This window comes from Nelumbo nucifera, chromosome 6, assembly GCF_055504915.1.
Source record: "Nelumbo nucifera cultivar China Antique chromosome 6, China Antique-T2T, whole genome shotgun sequence".
NCBI classification, from domain to species: Eukaryota; Viridiplantae; Streptophyta; class Magnoliopsida; order Proteales; family Nelumbonaceae; genus Nelumbo; species Nelumbo nucifera.
This window is the reverse complement of record NC_142654.1, coordinates 30,984,414-31,002,329: the sequence shown is the minus strand read 5'-3', so window position 1 is coordinate 31,002,329 and position 17,916 is coordinate 30,984,414. Positions and strand designations below refer to the sequence as shown.

General features: G+C 38.6%; 1 protein-coding gene across 3 annotated transcripts in view; it reads left to right on the top strand.

The window, feature by feature from the left end:
• Positions 1–16,757, top strand: part of LOC104598424 (COP9 signalosome complex subunit 7-like) — a 28,282-nt gene extending 11,525 nt beyond the window's left edge. Inside the window, exons 3-9 of one of the 3 annotated variants that reach the window (XM_010260476.3) lie at positions 3,980–4,068; positions 5,294–5,383; positions 6,271–6,315; positions 6,419–6,489; positions 6,641–6,779; positions 15,754–15,845; positions 16,146–16,757. In XM_010260476.3, coding sequence (XP_010258778.1) covers positions 3,980–4,068; positions 5,294–5,383; positions 6,271–6,315; positions 6,419–6,489; positions 6,641–6,779; positions 15,754–15,845; positions 16,146–16,167 — 548 coding nt within the window. In that variant the 3' untranslated portion in view covers positions 16,168–16,757. Of the gene's footprint in view, positions 1–3,979; positions 4,069–5,293; positions 5,384–6,270; positions 6,316–6,418; positions 6,490–6,640; positions 6,780–15,733; positions 15,846–16,145 lie in introns of all 3 variants that reach the window. The other 2 variants (XM_010260478.3, XM_010260477.3) reach the window with 2 other exon arrangements.
• The last annotated feature ends 1,159 nt before the right edge of the window (positions 16,758–17,916 follow it).

Genomic DNA, 17,916 nt, shown 5'->3' with positions numbered 1-17,916 from the left:
TTATTAGGACGAATGAATGAGCATGATAGCAAATAGGGGGTTTTCAGAGATTTAATGAGCGGGCAAAGGGAGCAAAGTGCAAGGCGCACACCTGATGGAGCCCCTGGCCCAGTTGTTAGGCATAAAAAAACAGAAAAAATGCACAAATTTTCAAAAGTCACGCACCTGGGCTGAAGTGCAAGACACACCCGGTGCACACTATTTGAAAGTGCTTCACCTGGGACCTAGGCGAGGTGCATGCCCTAAAATGCACCTTGCCAGTGTGCCTAGGCATACCTTGCTGAAGATGACTATCACTAGATCGACATCTATGGAGGAACAAGTGGACAAAATTGATGTTGAGAAGCACAAGTTTGCTGGAGATCTCAGACAAATTAAAGACACCTTGTCAGCTGTCCTTACCCAGTGCGATTTGACTTGCTTTGTCCAATGAATGACTAGCTGTGATCTCCTTCAACTTCCATGTTTCTGACACCAAGATGTAGTGCTAGTCTTGGTCTTTGTAAGAGTTCCATGGTTTTAGCCTGACCAAGTCTCCTAAGCCAACTGGACCTGAATACATCACTACCACCACTCCTTGGTGATTTCTAATCACTCCCCCAATGCATGCTCTTCTCGGATTGCCCATAGAGCTGCTATCAAAGTTCAGCTTCAACTTATTTACAGCCGTGGGTTTCCAGTCCATTCTCACTTCTTCAATGTGTCTGCCTGTTCGTGCTACTTCAGACCAAGATCTAACAATGTCATTGACTGAAAAGTTTCTTAATAATTCCAAAGTTTTTACCCAATGTGTGGCTCTCACTAAGATAGCTTCAGTTAACTCCTCCTTAGACTTGTTCTTTTCATTGAACATTCTATTATTTCTTTCTTCCTAGATCGACCATTCTATTGCTACTCTTACTAGCCTCCACATGATCTTCCCTCTTTTTTCCTTAAGCCTCAATAAGTTGGGGTTGAATAAACTTACCACTTCTTGTGTGTATGTGTGTGTGGGGGGGGGGACATCTGCAATCAAAGAACAAAAAAATTCCCAAATACAATACATGAAAGGATAAGAGACTAATAAGTGAGGAGTGGTTTAATTACTAGCCTTACAAAGAATACACATGAAGAGAAAGGCAAGAATTAGGCCTTTCTGTAGCATGCCATAGGTATTGATCTTTCCAAGAACACTTTCTGACAAGGTGCTTGTACTTTAGAATGGATAAGTTTGCACGAATCTTCATTGGAAAACCCACCCCCACCCCCACCCACAGTTAGAGTTTACTAACAGGTTAAACAAAGAGGCACATTTGGTCAAAAAAAAGAAAAAAAAAACAGTTTCCAGTTTTGAGAACAATAGAATTTAGGGAATCACATTCATTATCCCTTAGGCCTCTCCTGAACCCAAAGTCCCAATTGAACCAAAGTGGGGAAGTTGCACCAAACTTGGAGATAGGTTAAAGTTTAAAATTGGATAGGGAGTGAAGAGTTGGGATGCCTCTCCTTTTGTTTAATCTGTAATTTTCTTTCAAGGAGAAGTTGCACCTTGTGCCTCTCCTTGGGATGCCTGCAATAGTTTCCATATCTTGTTAATAAAATCACATTTCAATTATCAAAAAAAAAAAAAACGAGTTGGGAATTGTAAACAGGGGCATGTCACCAATACAAAGATCCTCCCAAAAGAGTACTTTATTCCTACAACGCACATCAAAATGGATAAAATTAAGAAAGGAAGTACCTCTATTATTACTTTCCACGGGGAGTTTGATGAGGTATGTGGATCCAGCTTAGCATCCTAGCCATTTTGTCATGGAATTCAGGGATAGCAGTGGTAATAATTAATATTATTGATCAGTGAAAAAAATTAATATTATCTTATTTATCAAAAAAATAATATTATCTTGTTATACTTGGGATAAGTAGGATTAGGCAATTCTGTCAGGGCTGAGCATTTGTCACTTCTCCAGTGACTTAGATTGGCAATCTCCATGTGTTTTCAGAGATTTGCATATGAAAGAGGTTCTCATATAGTGATTGATTGGAAGAGGGGCAGTCTAAATGGCCCTTGTAGTTGCAGTTAGAGAACAAGGCTGCTGAGTTATAGGCTGTATAACTTTTCCACTTGAGTGCATAGATTTGCTAATTTTTTTAGTCAAATTGTCAACCAGGGTTATGGTATTGATGATATGTGTCTTGGGAATTTTATAGAGGTGCAATTGAGACAAGCTGAGCCGAACTTCTGCATGTCTTCGCTTGGTTTGATTAAATATTTGATGAACTCGAGTTTGGCTCGAAAGCTAAAAAATGAATATATTTTTATATTCTCCCTATATATATGTGATATATTAATAAATAGTATATTCTTGTATTATGCATAGAATATAAAAATATATTTTACATAAAAATGTAAAATATATTTTTAATTATATGTTTGTATGCATGTATGTATGTATGTTTACGTTAATTGAGCCAGGCTCGTGAGCTTTAGAGCCAAACTTTTTATTTTTGAGCTCAAGTTTGAATAACGGATCGAGCTTACCTCGAGATTTGAACTTGATTAGAGTCAAACTTGAATTGAGCCTAATTGAAGTCGAGCCCAAACTATTCAATTAGAGCTCGGTTTGATTGCAGCCCTAATTTTTCATGCTGCAATGGATCTATTTCTTTGTATATTTTGTCCAAAGCAGTCTCGAATACAGAGATATGAAGAACTTGACTAATGGCTTTTCAAAGGCAAAGCAAGGTGAAGTGGTTATCTAGATGGGAATCACAACCATTGTGATGTTCTCTTATCTCTATTGAAGTTTGTTGATGTGTGTTAGCTATCAGAAAATGGTCTTTACTCTTTAGAGATTCCAAAGTTCATGGTTGAATTTATTGCACAATGTTGTATTGCCTGGCTCTATGTTGAAGTGCATGTAGAGAAGTTAAAAAATAATGCATATTTGAACACAAATTTGAATGGGTGAACTGTTTCATTATTTGGATTTGAGGGTCTTATTTTATTTTTATGTTTACTTAGCTTTCTGCTTAAAAAGGAATAAGTGATCTTTACATTATCAACATTCCTACTTAGTTGGAGTGTTGATGATTTAGGGTGGTGCCTAATTTTCTATCAGGTTCTTTCTTGTATGCCTCAGGTAGTATGTAATTAGGCCCTGAGCTTTGCCATATCATGTACCTCTGTGAATATCTTTTCCTTTTATGGCTTCTGTATATTTGGGGTATTCACCTCTTTTATATAGATAAATTCATTCTTAGCATGAAAAAGATGGACTATTCAAAGTTATATGGTACATGGGTTGGCTCTATTAGGGGTGCCATATTTATATACCTTTGAAGGTAAGAAGATACTTCAATCAGTTGCATGGGCTTACCCTAAAATTTGCGGCTGGTGGCCTTAGTTTATATACTGGATCTTCTGGATTCTGGAATTACTTGTCTGGGGCTTGGTAATAAAAAATGATTTAAGTGCCCATAGTTTAACAACGGATATGCACTGAACCTAATGGAATGGCAAAACAGGATTCATGTAGTCAACCCCATATGGTTGGGACAAGGCTTAGATGATGATGATGACTTGGTCTGAGGCTTGGCTTGAGGATTGTTATGAGGCTTTGCAGACTCTGTAGGCAGGTTATTCACACAATTCTCAGCCAGCATGCTTAGGCTGCCATTTATGATCTTATTAAGGTTTATTGGTTTCCCTTTTTGGTTATGGAGAATCTGCTATATAAATTAAAATAATAAATAAATACTTGTAATATTTAGGGAATTACATTATAATTCTTTATGGGTAGTCCTCAATCTTAAAGGTAGTTTTGCATACATGCTTTGTGGAATGCATTTTTGTTACAAGGACTCTTTTAATTCTTTATGTTGTCTCGAATCTTAGATTTCTAGATAACATGCCAACATGTTAACATGATGCAAGAATTATCTTTTTTCAGAAAACGTTTTCATCATGTCTTACAGAGGAAATCTGCATGACTATTAGGTAATGCGGGCTGTCTTCCACAACTGGTACCTGATCAAGTCCGCAAGCTAAAACAACTTAGTGTTCTTACACTTGCTGAGACAAAAAAGGTATTACTTGCTCGTCAACTGGGCTTTATAGTGTAATTTTCTTTTCCTAGATCAGGTTTTTTGTTGAGTTTAAGATGATTGTCTGATAATAGCGTAATACTTGGTGAGAACCCTACTTGGTGTAACATGGATACAGGTATGGGAGCTGGAATCTGGAATTCTGATGCTTGCTGTGTCTGACTTGGCAAGTTGATAAAAGATGAACTCAAGGACACATGCAGAATAATGTATTTACTATTAATAAAATTTGGTAACTTGTGAAATCTAACAATAATATACCCTATAGAAAATGGAAAACATAACAATATCTTTGCCACCCAGGATTGTTCTACAGGAATAGATGGACTCATGAAATTCATTATATTGATAAAAAAATCATGGAATTCATTATGTATAATAGATGTTCATTTATGTCAAACAATCAAGGAGGAAAATGACAATGACATTGTAGAAGCATCCCTCAAGAATCCATAGAGTATCAGAATCTGCCATGTGTCCAAAATAGATTTTCCTTTCATTTAGGGGAACCCAGGCAACAGCAGGTTCTTACTTTCAGTTCAACCCAAGGAAAATTTTATGGAGTTGGATGGTCTCAGTTTGCTAATTCTTTGTCAGATTCAGAACTTCATGAGACATAATGGAGCTTGGGATGCATTACACTTCAGTTTGTTTATGAAGTGGCAAAACATGGTATCTGCTAGTTCTGTCCAATTCCAAGTCCCTTGACTAAGTTAGAAGGGAGGATCTGATAGAGAACTTTTGGGGTATTCTGGAATTACAGCTTTGTAGTGAGGAAACTTTTCAGATTGTCAAGTTATTCAATCTGGGTTGTCTCATTGACATCCAATGCTCTGTAACCTTTTTCTTTTTCTTTTTCTTCTACCCTTCAAAAAAGGGTTTTTGCATAAGTGATTCCTGACACATGTCTGTCATCCACAGACTAACTGGAAGTCTTTTCTTTTTGAAGGGAAAATAATTGTTCAATGTTATATTTCTTTTTTTTTGGGTATTTTGGTTCTTTTCTTTTATGCCTTTTGGATGAATTAATAGTTGTTGTTGCTTGGTTCACCCTAATGAGGGAGCCAGGCAAACCAATTTTACTTTATGGGTAGTTTTCTTGGAGTACATTATGTCTGCCATTTTGGTTTTAAAAAGCTCTTTTTCTAGCATTTCATGAAAAATTCGTATTTATATGTTTATGCTCTAACACTTTAGTGCTTCCCAGGTACTTCCCTATGATCAACTGATGCTGGAAATAGATGTTTTAAATGTACGTGAGCTAGAAGACTTCCTTATCAATGAATGCATGTATGCGGTAGGTTCTTGTCCAAGTTTGTTTTCTCCTCTTTCCAATGCAGCAGATAAAATCTAACTGGGAGTTGGAAGAAAGTTGATTTGGTGATCCTATTCCAGCAAACTACATTTATTTATTGTTTAATTTATATGGGTGCCTGCCTCACTTATTCGTTCTATTTTTTCAATCAATGATGTTCATTCTACTTCACATTCCATAAATTATACTATATGAAGTATCATGATATTTGGTTTGGGCATCTACCCACTCTTTTTTTTGGGTGGTAGATCAGTTCAAATGGATCAACCCAGTGCACTGAAAGCCAGGCTGAGCAGGTTTAAAAAATTTCTGAAAATAAAAACATCTTAAAAATAAAAAGCTATAGATTTCTATCTTTATAGATATGCAAAAGTGAGCTTGAAAGTATATTTAAACATAACTAAGACATACATCCACGTAAGTCCAAGCTCAACCTGTCCAAAACATTTGGTTGGATCAGGCTAGACTCAAGGTAGGCCTGCCTAAGTTGTATCTCTTTACTAAATTTACTTTATGTTCTTTTATTTTAATAAACATATGAGAAAACAAGAATGCATCTCTAATTTCCATTTAGTGAGTTAAGAAAATACTAGCAAGCACTGCTATTTATCATGTGGCTTCATTGTGGTTGCATAAGTGAAAACTTAAAATATTTATTTAGAAGCTGATTTTTAACAGGTATTGAATGATCTGCTTTTTGCTTTCCTTTTACTTTTTAATTCTTTTAATGGTCACCATTTATTCATTTCCTTCTAAGAATTTCCATTTACTTAAGGCCTACATACAAGTCTGAAATTTACAGTTCCTGATTTAAAACTTCAAATGTAGCCAGGAAAAATATCAGTTGTCTTTTTGTGGGATTTTTGTAGGGCATAGTTAGAGGTAAGCTGGATCAGTTGCGGAGATGCTTTGAGGTAAGGTCTTACTGCCATGTCCTTGTTTTAAGTTGAATTATTCAATTTTAATGCATGAAACAACTCCATTAATCAATACTTATTCTATTCTGTGCACATGTAGGTCCAGTTTGCTGCAGGGAGGGATCTGAGACCTGGGCAGCTTGGGAGTATGATACAGACGTTAACAAACTGGTAGTTGTAATTATATGTGTGTCCATGTATTATTTTTAGGTTTGGTGGTTCAGATCATTGAATCTGTATGGTATCTGCCTTGTGCACAACATGGAATCATGTATATGCTTTGTATTACCTTCCTTTTGATCTATGGGTAAATACATTGCAGGTTAGCAACTTCAGATAATCTACTTCTTTCAATTCAAGAAAAAATAAAATGGGCTGATATGACGAGTGAGGTGGACAAGAAACATAAGAAGGAAATTGAAGATAGGGTAGAAGAAGTGAAGAAATCCCTCTCACTCAAGGTCAGTTGAATGATCTCATTTTCTTTTCTTTCTCGATCATTCTCCATAATTCACTATTAGCTGACTTTCATTTCTAGGTTAACTGGTTGATATTTTTGTTATGAAAGTATACTTTCCTTCATCTTTATCTTGTTTTTTGTTCTTATTGTCAAATTTCTTTTTTTCCTTTGCATTTATGCTGACTGAATTATATGGTATATTTACAAATATACAAATTGTGATACTCATCATTATCATCATCCATGCCTTATCCCAACTATATCCTGTTTTGCCATTCTGTTCTATTTAAAGCCATATCCACTGTTAAATTATTAAAGTTTAAAATCATTTCTTACTACCCAAGTCCTTTTTGGTCCACTCCTAACTCTTCTAGCCCCTTCAACTTGTAACAAATCAATTCTTCTAACTGGAGCTGTTGGTGGTCTTTTATGCACGTGACCAAACCATAGTAGTCTAGTCTCTGATTTTATCATCTATTGGAGCTGCTCCTAGGTTCCTACAGATAGCTTCATTCCTATCCTATCCTTTCTAGTTTTTCCACTCATCCATCTTAGTATTTGCATTTCTGCCACAAGTTGTGACACTTAGATCTATTCATGGGCTGGGTGGTTCGATGGGCTGGCCTGGCCTGGCCCATTCTATGTCGGGCTTGGACAAAGTTTTAAGCTTGTGGGCTTGGGCAGGCTTTTCCAAATAAGCCTGGCTTGAGCCTGAGTCTGAGCCCAGCTCAATAATATTATATATATATATATAATAAAAAATCTAATATACATTATATAATAATAAAATTCGTAGCAAACAAGTCTTATATATATTATAAATCGTATATAATTAATATATTATAAAATATCTGTCCAGATCAGGTTTTGGGCTCAGGCTCGGTCTCAGGCTTGGGCCTGGTCATTTTCTATTTATAAAGGGGCAAAGCCCGTCCCGGCCCGTGAACAGGTCTAGTGACACTCATCTATTCAGTTTTTCCACTAATTTTTTTAGTTGTGATACTTATGAAAAAATATCCAAGTTGTGACAGTCTACATCATGAATTATTCCCCATGAACATGTGAGCAGGTCTGTTTGGTCAATTTTATGGGCTTACCTTGGAGGCTTGGAGGTCTCCAAGGCAAGTAGATCAGACAAAACTATCTATGTTGAGATTTGTCAATGTGAATGTGTATCATCGGTAGCCCGGTGATTCTTCTTGTGTTTTCCTCAATGAAATCTCTTTGATCTGCTATTGATGAAAAAGGGGAAAAGGTTCGAAATACTACGCAATATGCATAAAAGATCTATGACATACATGAAATCACTATTCTAAATAGCTCAGTTCTGTATTGCAATGTTGATGCTATTTCTCAAAGTTTCATTATCCAAAGGAGCTTAATATGTGGATCCTGAGTTTCAAATCTTAGTCGAAGGACTGATGGTTCAAGGTTGGACGGTGAAGGAGGAGATACAAAGGAGACTGGAGTTTGCATGATGGAGTTTGCACCAGCAAGGAGATGGAGAAGAGTTCTGAAGATTGAGGCAAAAACGTTTGTCTTGGAAGAAGTTTGGACAAGAAGAGAAGTTGCCCTGAAGATAGTGGAACTGAGAAAAGCTTTGTCGATTCTTGAAGAGAAAGCAATATCCTGGCTTCAGAGATTCCTGGAGGGAGCGAAGAGGACATTAAGAACAATAGAATGGAAGTGTAGTCTTGTGGAAGAGGGAAGAAGGTATGCTGCTGGAAGAAGAGAAAACAAGGGAAGATTTGTAGGTATTTATGAATATTATGGAAATGGTATGAAACAGTTCACTTGCTTCCCTGAAGGGAGAGAAGCATCGGGTTGGGATAAATTAATACAAGCAATGCAGGATTTTCTGGTGTTAGTATATGAAAGACAAAGTTCTCCAATCAGAAAGGAAGAGGGTCAGAAGAAGCTTGAAGAGAAGATGGAATTAACAGACTGGAAGGAAACACAAAATAAGGGAACCAATACAGATAAGGATATTCAGATTGATGCAAGGTTAGGGTCAATGAGAATGTGGATCAATAAAGCCAAAACAGAATGGGAGAACAAATTAGCGTTATCCTTGAGTAAGGATGTTACAGATTGGAAAACCCTGGGTGAAGAGATTCAACAAATTTTGTAGGTATCAGAAAGACTGCAGATTATTCCTATTGATGGGCAGAAGGTTGTGATTCTTTGTAAAAATCCCTGGCCGGATTTTGAACCTGTGTCGGCAGTAACAAAGCAAGGATTGGCAGTGGTAGGAAGATGGTCCCCAAGTTGTAATGAGAAAACTGTAAACCCAACAGATAGCATTGAGTTGAGAATTCTGGGGCTGCCTTATCATCTATGGTCGGATGAGATTCTTAACAGAATTGCAAAGTTGTCTGGTGGGGAACTCTCGACTGTGGATGCCTCAGATCTCTGAGCTGTGCATATAGAGGTGAATGGAGTGAAGCCAGAACTCATCCCACGTTCTATAGATGTTTTCTCAGATGGTCAAATGTTCAAAGCTTGGATAGCCTCCTCTGTGGAAGCTCAATGGTGGAAGGACTGGAGAAGATGATGCTGACGTGGCCAAAACCTGGTCTCGAGGAAACCTTGGAAAAGAAAATTAGAAAGTTTCATGAATAAGGAAACTGAAGAGACTGGGAAGTGGAAGGGTGTAAATCAAGCTACCTCTCGGTGTGGGAATTCGAAGCAGAAGGTTAGAACTTCAACGGGCAGATGTAAAACTTTCGCTAAGGCTTTAATGAGATTAAAAGGAGGAGACGTGGCGGGTTCAAATTCAAACAAAGGGCTTGGGGTGGGGACAAACGGGAGAGAAGTAAATCCTGGTGGGCCTTCAAATGGTTTGGCCCAGTCACAAGAAAGCTTAAATAGACACGTGACTTTAGATAATGGGGGGGGGGGGCTGCTGGGCTGAAAATTGCGCTGTTGGACTAATTAGGCCTGGCCCATTAAAAAGGACATCAAGTGATCACGTGACTACAACAAGAGGTCGAACTCTGGAGGACTATTGTTTGGGTGTATCGTTGTCCCAAACTGATGTTGCAGCGGCGAATTCTTCCTCCAAGCACAACTCTCCAGCTGCAGGCTCGATGAGAAGCTCTAGTTTGGGGCTTGCTTGGGTGCCGAGACTGGTTTCCTACTCTACTAGTCCAGAGAAGCTGAATCCAAGTTACAATAGAACAAAGAACAGAGATGAAACTTCAGATTCAGGGTGGTTAAGTTTGGAAGATAGTATGGAAGGAGAGAACTCTGAAGGTTTTAGCCTTGGAAGTATTCAGAGCAAGTGCCACTCTCGACTTGGGGAAGAAGCAGAGGATGGCTTGAAACTTCTGTTTGATGATGATCTTTCTACGCCTGACAAAGGGGAAGGAAGATTAGGCACCACCTCGGGGGAAGTAAAATCTAAAACAAAGAATAGCGGAGATCTGTGTTCAGAACAACACCAAATATAGGATATTAGTAGGGGCTGTAAAGTCAACCCAGAACCTCTTAGTAGAGCTACAACCTTGGGGAGTGTTGCAAAAAAGGGAGTGTTGCAAAAAAGGAGAAGAAGCGGTGAGTGGTTTGTTTGGTTAAAGGGTATTTTGTCGCGGTCTCCATGAAATTGATTAGCTGGAATTTAAGAGGGTTAGGAAGCTCAAGAAAAAGAGGAGTGATTAGGGATTTGTTAAGAAGAGAAAAACCAGATATTGTGTTGATTTAAGAATCTAAATTGTCTGAGTTAGATAGGAATTGGGTAAGAAGTATTTTGTTAGCGAGAGGCATAAGTTGGGCATATGCACAATCTTGGGGAGCTTCAGTGGGAATTATAACTTTGTGGAAAAATGCAGAGATGGAGTGTACTGGGGAGTTAATTGGGAAGTACTCAGTGTCCATCGAGTTGAAGAGGAGGATGGATGACTGGGAATGGGTTTTAACTAATTTGTAGGACCCACCTCTTATAAGGAAAGGGGGGGGGGGACTTTGGGAGGAATTAGCAGCAGTGAGAGGTCTATGGGAGGGACCCTGGTGTTTGGGAGGAGATTTTAATGTCATAAGATTCTTGAGTGAATCAAACAACCCAAATCACCGGGTTACAACAAGTATGAGGAAGTTTAACCTCTTCATAGAGAGCTTTGAGTTGCGGGATTTACCTATTCAGAGGGCAAATTATACTTGGTGAAATTTTCAAGAGGTTCCCACTTGCTGTAAGTTGGACAGATTCCTATTCACAACTGATTGGGAAGTGGCTTGGCGGGGTTTAGTAGTTACAGCTCTGCCAAGACCTATTTCAGACCACTGCCCAATAAGTTTGACCCAAGAGAGATTGGGGGGTGGCCCCTACCCTTTTAGATTTGAGAATATGTGGCTTTTGCACCCTGAATTCTTGCCAAAGGTGAAGGAGTGGTGGGAGGAAGATCAAGTGGATTTCAGATGGAAGGGTTATAGATTCTATAAGAAATTGCAATTGCTGAAAGCAAGAATTAAGTTGTGGAATAAAGAGAGTTTTGGAAAGATTGAAGAAAGAAAACAGGAAATTCTCAGTAGAATAGAGGAGCTAGATGGTGAGGAAGCTGAGAGAAGTTTGAGTTCAGAAGAGAGGAGAGAGAGATGGGGTTTGAAGAAGGATTTGGAAGGCATCCTAAGAAAAGAGGTTACTTGGAGACAAAAATCTAGATGTCAATGGCTCAAGAAAGGGGATGGAAATACCAGTTTTTTCCATATGTTGGCAAATGGGAGAAAGAGGAAAAACTCAGTGTTGAAATTGGAATGGAATGGGCAAGTATTGACGAGAGATGAGGACATAGCCCAAGCCTTTGTGAATCACTTCAAAACACTCTATGAGAGTCCAAGGAGGTCAGGAGAAAACTTAGAGGACCTGGATTGGAGGGTTGGGAATAGAGAGTTGTTGGATTCCTTGGAAAGGAAATTTGAGGTTCAGGAAGTCAAAAATGCAGTCTTCTCGATGGAGAAATCTAAAGCCCTAGGACGTGATGGTTTTATGATGGCTTTCTATCAAGATTGCTGGGAAATAATTGAGGGTGACTTGATGGAGGTGTTTGATGAGTTCTATGAGAGGGGCAAATTTAACTCAGGTGCAAATGCAACCTTCATCGCTTTGATACCAAAGAAAGTGGATGCAATCCAGCCGAAGGATTTTAGGCCCATAAGTCTGATAGGAAGCACGTACAAAATCATTTCCAAGGTTTTAGCCCGAAGAACAAAACATGTTCTTCCCTCGATGATTTCTCCAAATCAAGGGACTTTTGTGTTTTGGAGACAAATAATTGATCAAATTCTCATTGCCAATGAATGTGTAGGGGTTAGAAGAAGGAAAAAACAAAAGGGACTAGTGTGCAAGTTAGATTTAGAGAAAGCCGATGACATGGTGGATTGGGAGTTTTTGATGGAAATTCTTAAGCGTAGGGGTTTTGGAGAGAGATGGTGTAAATGGGTGAAGGGCTGCATTTCTTCATGTCATTTTTCAATTCTGGTAAATGGAGTAGCAAGAGATATTTTTCCTGCCAAAAGGGGCCTAAGACAAGGAGATCCTCTATCTCCCTTCCTTTTTACTCTGGTAATTAATGTGTTGAGTGAGTTGATCATAAGGGAAGATGCCGACATTATGATTAAAGGCTGGAGAGTTGGAAGGGATGAAGTGGTGGTTACACACCTACAATTTGCAGATGATATTATTTTGTTTTGTGAAGGGAAAACAGAAGAACTCATGAACCTAAAAAGGATAGTCCATAAATTTGAGAGGATCTCCAACCTTAAGATTAATTTGGGCAAGATTTGTGTGGCAGGAGTAAATTTAGGGAGTGAAGAGGTGATTCGATTAGCTAGACTATTGGGGTGTGAAGTAGGAGATTGGCCATTACAATATTTGGGACTACCTTTGGGAGGAATCCTAATATGGATAGTTTCTGGTATCCAGTGATTGAGAGATTTACAAAGAGACTTGTGAACTGGAAGAGAAATTACATTTCTTTGGGAGGTAGGATAACCCTAATAAAGTCAACGTTGGCTAACTTACCAGTGTACTTCCTATCTACCTTTAGGATACCAGTAAAAGTGGTAAATCAGCTAGAGAAGATTATGAGGGACTTCCTTTGGGAACTAGGAGACACCAAAAGAGACCACCTAGTGAAGTGGGAGGTGGTTTCTAGAAGTAGAGATGAAGGGGGACTAAGAATAGGAAATCTCAGGCTAAGAAATACAGCATTATTGGGGAAATGGTTATGGAGATTGCCATTGGAACCGGACAGACTTTGGCAGAGTGATTATTAGCATTCATGGATTGGCAGACAATGGTTGGGATGCAGGAGTCGACCCCAGGGCTTCTCGGTGCTCTCCCTAGAAAGCTATTAATGGTATTTTACCTTCATTCCTTCCTTATGTCAAATTTGATGCTTGTGCAGGAAATAAAGTGTTGTTTTGGGAAGATGCTTGGGTTGGAGACATTCCCCTTAATGAAAGGTTCCCTTCTATTTATTCACTTTCTGAAAATAAAAGAAAAGTGATGTCTTCAGTTTTTATTGATAACTCTTGGGACTTGGGTTTGAGGAGAGGTCTAAGGTAGTCGGAAATGACAATGGTGGATGAATTAATTAACCTTCTAGGGTCAACCTACCTGGATCAATCTTGTTTGGACAATAGAGTTTGGAAACATTCCCCTTTTGGCATGTTGTTCACTTGTTCCTCCTTTTTTGATATCCTCATTCAATCATCAAACCCTGTAAGGAGCTTTCCTTCAAAGGAGATTTGGTGTCAGCCTGCATCCCCAAAAATTTGGGCTTTTTGTTGGGAGGTGGTTATCCAAAAAATCAATACTCTAGATATGTTGCAAAGAAAAAGGCCAAATGTTTGCTTATCACCCCATGTTTGTAGCCTCTGCTTGGGATCTGGTGAGACGATCACACACCTATTAATTTCTTGTCCATTTGTATGCTTTATTTGGACCTGGTTCTCTTCTATCTTTGGTTGTAGGTGGACACCTCCCCCAGATGTGGCAAGCCTTTTTGACCCAAGCTTTTTCAGGCAACCGAAGAGGCGTGGAAGATTAATGTGGAGAGCCACAAGAGCAGCTATCTTATGGTCAGTTTGGGAAGAAAGGAATAATAGAATCTTTAAAGGAGTGGAGAAATCCGAGGCAATTGTAGAAAGGATAATTATTATGACTATTCATTGGTTGAAAACTTTGGATTTGTTTAAAGACTTCTCAGCTGAAGACATTTACAGGAATTGGGAAGTGGTGGCTTCTATAACTTCCATGAAACCTATTGTGCAGGAATTGTGGTCCCCACCAACACAACAAAGAGTGAAATTGAACTTTGGTGGGAGTTCAAGAGGTAACTGGGCCCTTCAGGTATAGGAGGAGTATTCAAAGATGAAAATGGCAGAACCGTGGCTTTGTTTTCAGGACTAGTAGGAGTGGGGGACTCATTGAGAGCGGAGGTGATGGCCTTGCTTCAAGGTGTAAGATATGCAAAACAGTTGGGGTTACACCAAATTGAGATAGAGGGAGACTCTAAATTGTTGATTGAGTGGCTGCAATCTAGTAAGTTGGGAGCTTGGATTTATAGACAGCCCATAAGGGAATCCTCAATATAACAAGGGAGATCAGTGCATGCTTCAAATGGACAAGGAGATCAGCTAATGGTTTAGCTGACACATTGGCTAAACAAGGGACTGTGAGGGAGAGTATGTTTTGGGCAGTTTTGTAAGATTACTGGGGGCTCAAAACCTACTTAGGGGTTGACAGCTGTACTTAAATCTGGAAAGTTATTTTTAAAGTTATACTAATGAAGTTACCGTTTCCAATAAAAAAATTAATAATTCCAACATATATTTAATACTGGAGAAAAACTGATTTATTACGAACAATTCTAAATAACATCAAAGGGACAATGCTAGGGCATTTTCTGGATGATATGCTGCTCCCGCACCTGGATGCAAGTGACTGATAGAACGCAGTGGTGGCCGGTGGGACAGGTCAATCCTTGTGTATGCGCATCATAAATGAATATGCATTTGGTTTTGGGGAGCTTAATTGATGGATCCAGTTGCATGACACATGGCCTGTACTTTTTTTTTTATCAAATGCATCTAAGACTTTACCTTCTCAAAGAAAAGTGCACACTGTGCCGGGGGGGGGGGGGGTGTAATACCTACAGAATAAAAAGGTGTGTTTAAAGGAAATCCAAGTTTAGGATAATTTTTGAACATTTCTGGCCTATGGATTTTGAGACCAGCAAATGAAGAAGCAGATTCCTTAGTGATCTGTTAGAGGGTTGGTATGCATGGTGAGAGTTCTTTTCATATTTCAATGCTGGTTTCTTCTTTTTTATTATTTTTTAATGCTAGTTTATTTTTTTCATTTCTTTTTAACAATTTCTTTATGCTTCAATTTTCTTTTCTTTTCTTGCAAATTTAGGATTGAATTGATATTGATATGCAATAATACGATTTTTGCTTTATTTTTGTCAAATTAGTGCATTCAGCGGTGCTCCTTAACATGGGCAAATATTATTCCCTTGTATCAATGCATATTGAATAATTGAGAATGCAACTTCAACCTTTATTTGTAACTGTGGTCTGCAAGCACATTGAAGCTTGAATGCTGATGCCAATGCTGTGCTTGTGGGAGCACTGTTATTGGTGGAGGGTTAGTTTGAGACTTTGATCGTAATGTTATAACTGTTTATTCTTTAATTGAAACCTTTATGGATAAGAGTTTATGACCTCAAAAAGTGATAATTTGAATAGGTACAGACATCATATGAGGTTGGTTTTTGATTTTAGATTTTTTTTTTGGTCTGAACCAATGACCAATCAATTCTTTGGTCCTACCTGCTTTATCGGGAAAAGTTTAGGTACTAAATGCCTTGGGAAGTATTGATATAGAGCTGTAAAACTAGTGCTTATCAACTATTGGGATATGTTGGTCGATGTGTCTTACTTACGTTGTGGCAGAAGTTACACACTGTAAGCAGGCAGACATGGAGTTCCAAGGTCATGAAGAGATCTTCTACTCTGAACCTGGTGGAGTGATGGACTATGAGGAAGATCGAAGCCGTCCCAAGAGGTAGAGTTATCTTTTAGTCCCTTGGTTGTAATCCACATACATGTAAAATACAGTCTGATTTCTTCGATTGATATAATCTGTTACACTTGCCAGAAAGAAAAAGGCAATTAACTACACATACGTGTATCAGTGTATGTCCACTCTAATTAGCTACATACATGCATATATCCCTAGGTGGTTTTATGTGTGAAAGATCCCTGCACATAAGTGACCATGTTGCGTCAGTATATGAAAATCTGAGGGTGTACAATTTGGGTTTATATTGAATGTTTGCCTCCTTGTTCTATTGGAAATATGCAGGCGGCGACCACCAATATCATGATGTGTTGTGTCAAGTGGGAACCTGTGGACAGGATTTTAGGTGGCTTCCTAGATTCTGTTCATGGCATACCGGCATCTTAAACTTTTCTCAGTTGGAGATGTCGCCATTAAAACTCATGTATTGAGAATTGGTAGTGTTTTGAAACTATGTTCTATCCACTTTTTAAAATAGATCAGAGACAAGATCGAATTGGGGGTACAGCTGGAATTTCATATACAACTCACAAGGAGACAAGGTTGCAAGTCTAATTCTTTTTGCATTTTTGTGGGCATGGTAATGTCATATTTTTTGCCCTCTTTTTTGATATCAAAGTGTGATCATCATCATTATGGGACAACATGCAGACATATGGTAGTGATATTAAGAAATCTTGGAATGCAAGGTGAGTAGTTATAGAGAAGCTTCAACTATGTCCTCATTTGGTTGAATCACCTTGTACTTGGCCTTACAGTGCAAACCTTGTATATTGTATTTCTAAACCTTATATTTGCACTTGCATACCTGTATTTGTACTCTTCCCAAACTAAGCCTAATATTTTAATACTGTATTCGCATGATATTTTCTAATGAAAATTACGGTTTGGTCAGAATTATGATGGGCTATGCTGGATTTGATTCACATTAGGTGGATTCTGTGTATGGTTTATTACCCCCATGAAAATTCTTGCAGCATTGGGGTGATATCTAGCCCTACTTTCTGAGACTGCTTTGCTGACTTTGTCCAAAGACTGGTTTACCTTTCCTAGTTTAAAGGTCGTTTCCCATATTATCCTTTACATCTCTGTATGTGCCCAATGAAGTTATGTCAGACTGTCATTCAACGCAGTTGATGAGAGATCAAAATCAGTTACTGTAGGTTTCAGGCAGCAACCCTATTTTCCCTTTAGCCCTAACGTCTCGTTTCTTGGAACGAAATATTCTATTTCTAGTAAACAAGGAGTTTACGCAGCTCTTGGCATTGCTCTCAAGTCTCAACTAAACATAGAAAAAAAAAAAACGTAACCATTGAATCTCATTGAAGACTTTGAAAGTCAGAGGTAAGCGACAAAACCACTTGCGGTCAAGTTTTCTACCTGTCGTGTGTTTAGATGTGACAATAATATTACATTGGAGTCATTGAGATGCTATTTCTGACCGAGACATTTCTATCATGGTTGAAATGAGGCTCACAACCCAGCCACCCAAAGTGAGGGCCGTTGAATAGAATGGACGCTGCTGTTGTCGGATTCTTATAAATAAAACCATTACTCTTGGATGGCTTGGGCCTGATACAGAGTAGAAAGTGTCAATGTTTTAAAAATCGACCCAGAATCAGAACTACTTTGGCCACAAGTTTCTGGGTCAGAACCCTAAACCCTAACCGTCTGGTCCAAATGGACAGTCTGTATTAATTTAAAAAAATTAAAAAATAAAAAATGGCCAAAGACAATTTCCGAGTTGAATGGGTTGATGGTTCAACCACCCAGGTGAGCGATTCTCTGACCAAATCAATGGTTTTTGGCACAAAAAAAAAAAAAAGTTCAGGAGCGAAATGGAACTGGTTGACTGGAGGTTTTGGGCGGAATGGTCCGGCCGTCCTGGTTGACGGTTCAAAAACCAGGGAAAGTAGAGTATCATGACATCTGTCACATCTCACATCTTGTTTAATATGGTTTACCGTTTTACCATGCCACAGAGGTTTGGTATTCATTAATGAATCACTTCCGGATTCATAGCAACTAACTAGCATCTTCAAGACTTCAAACTTCC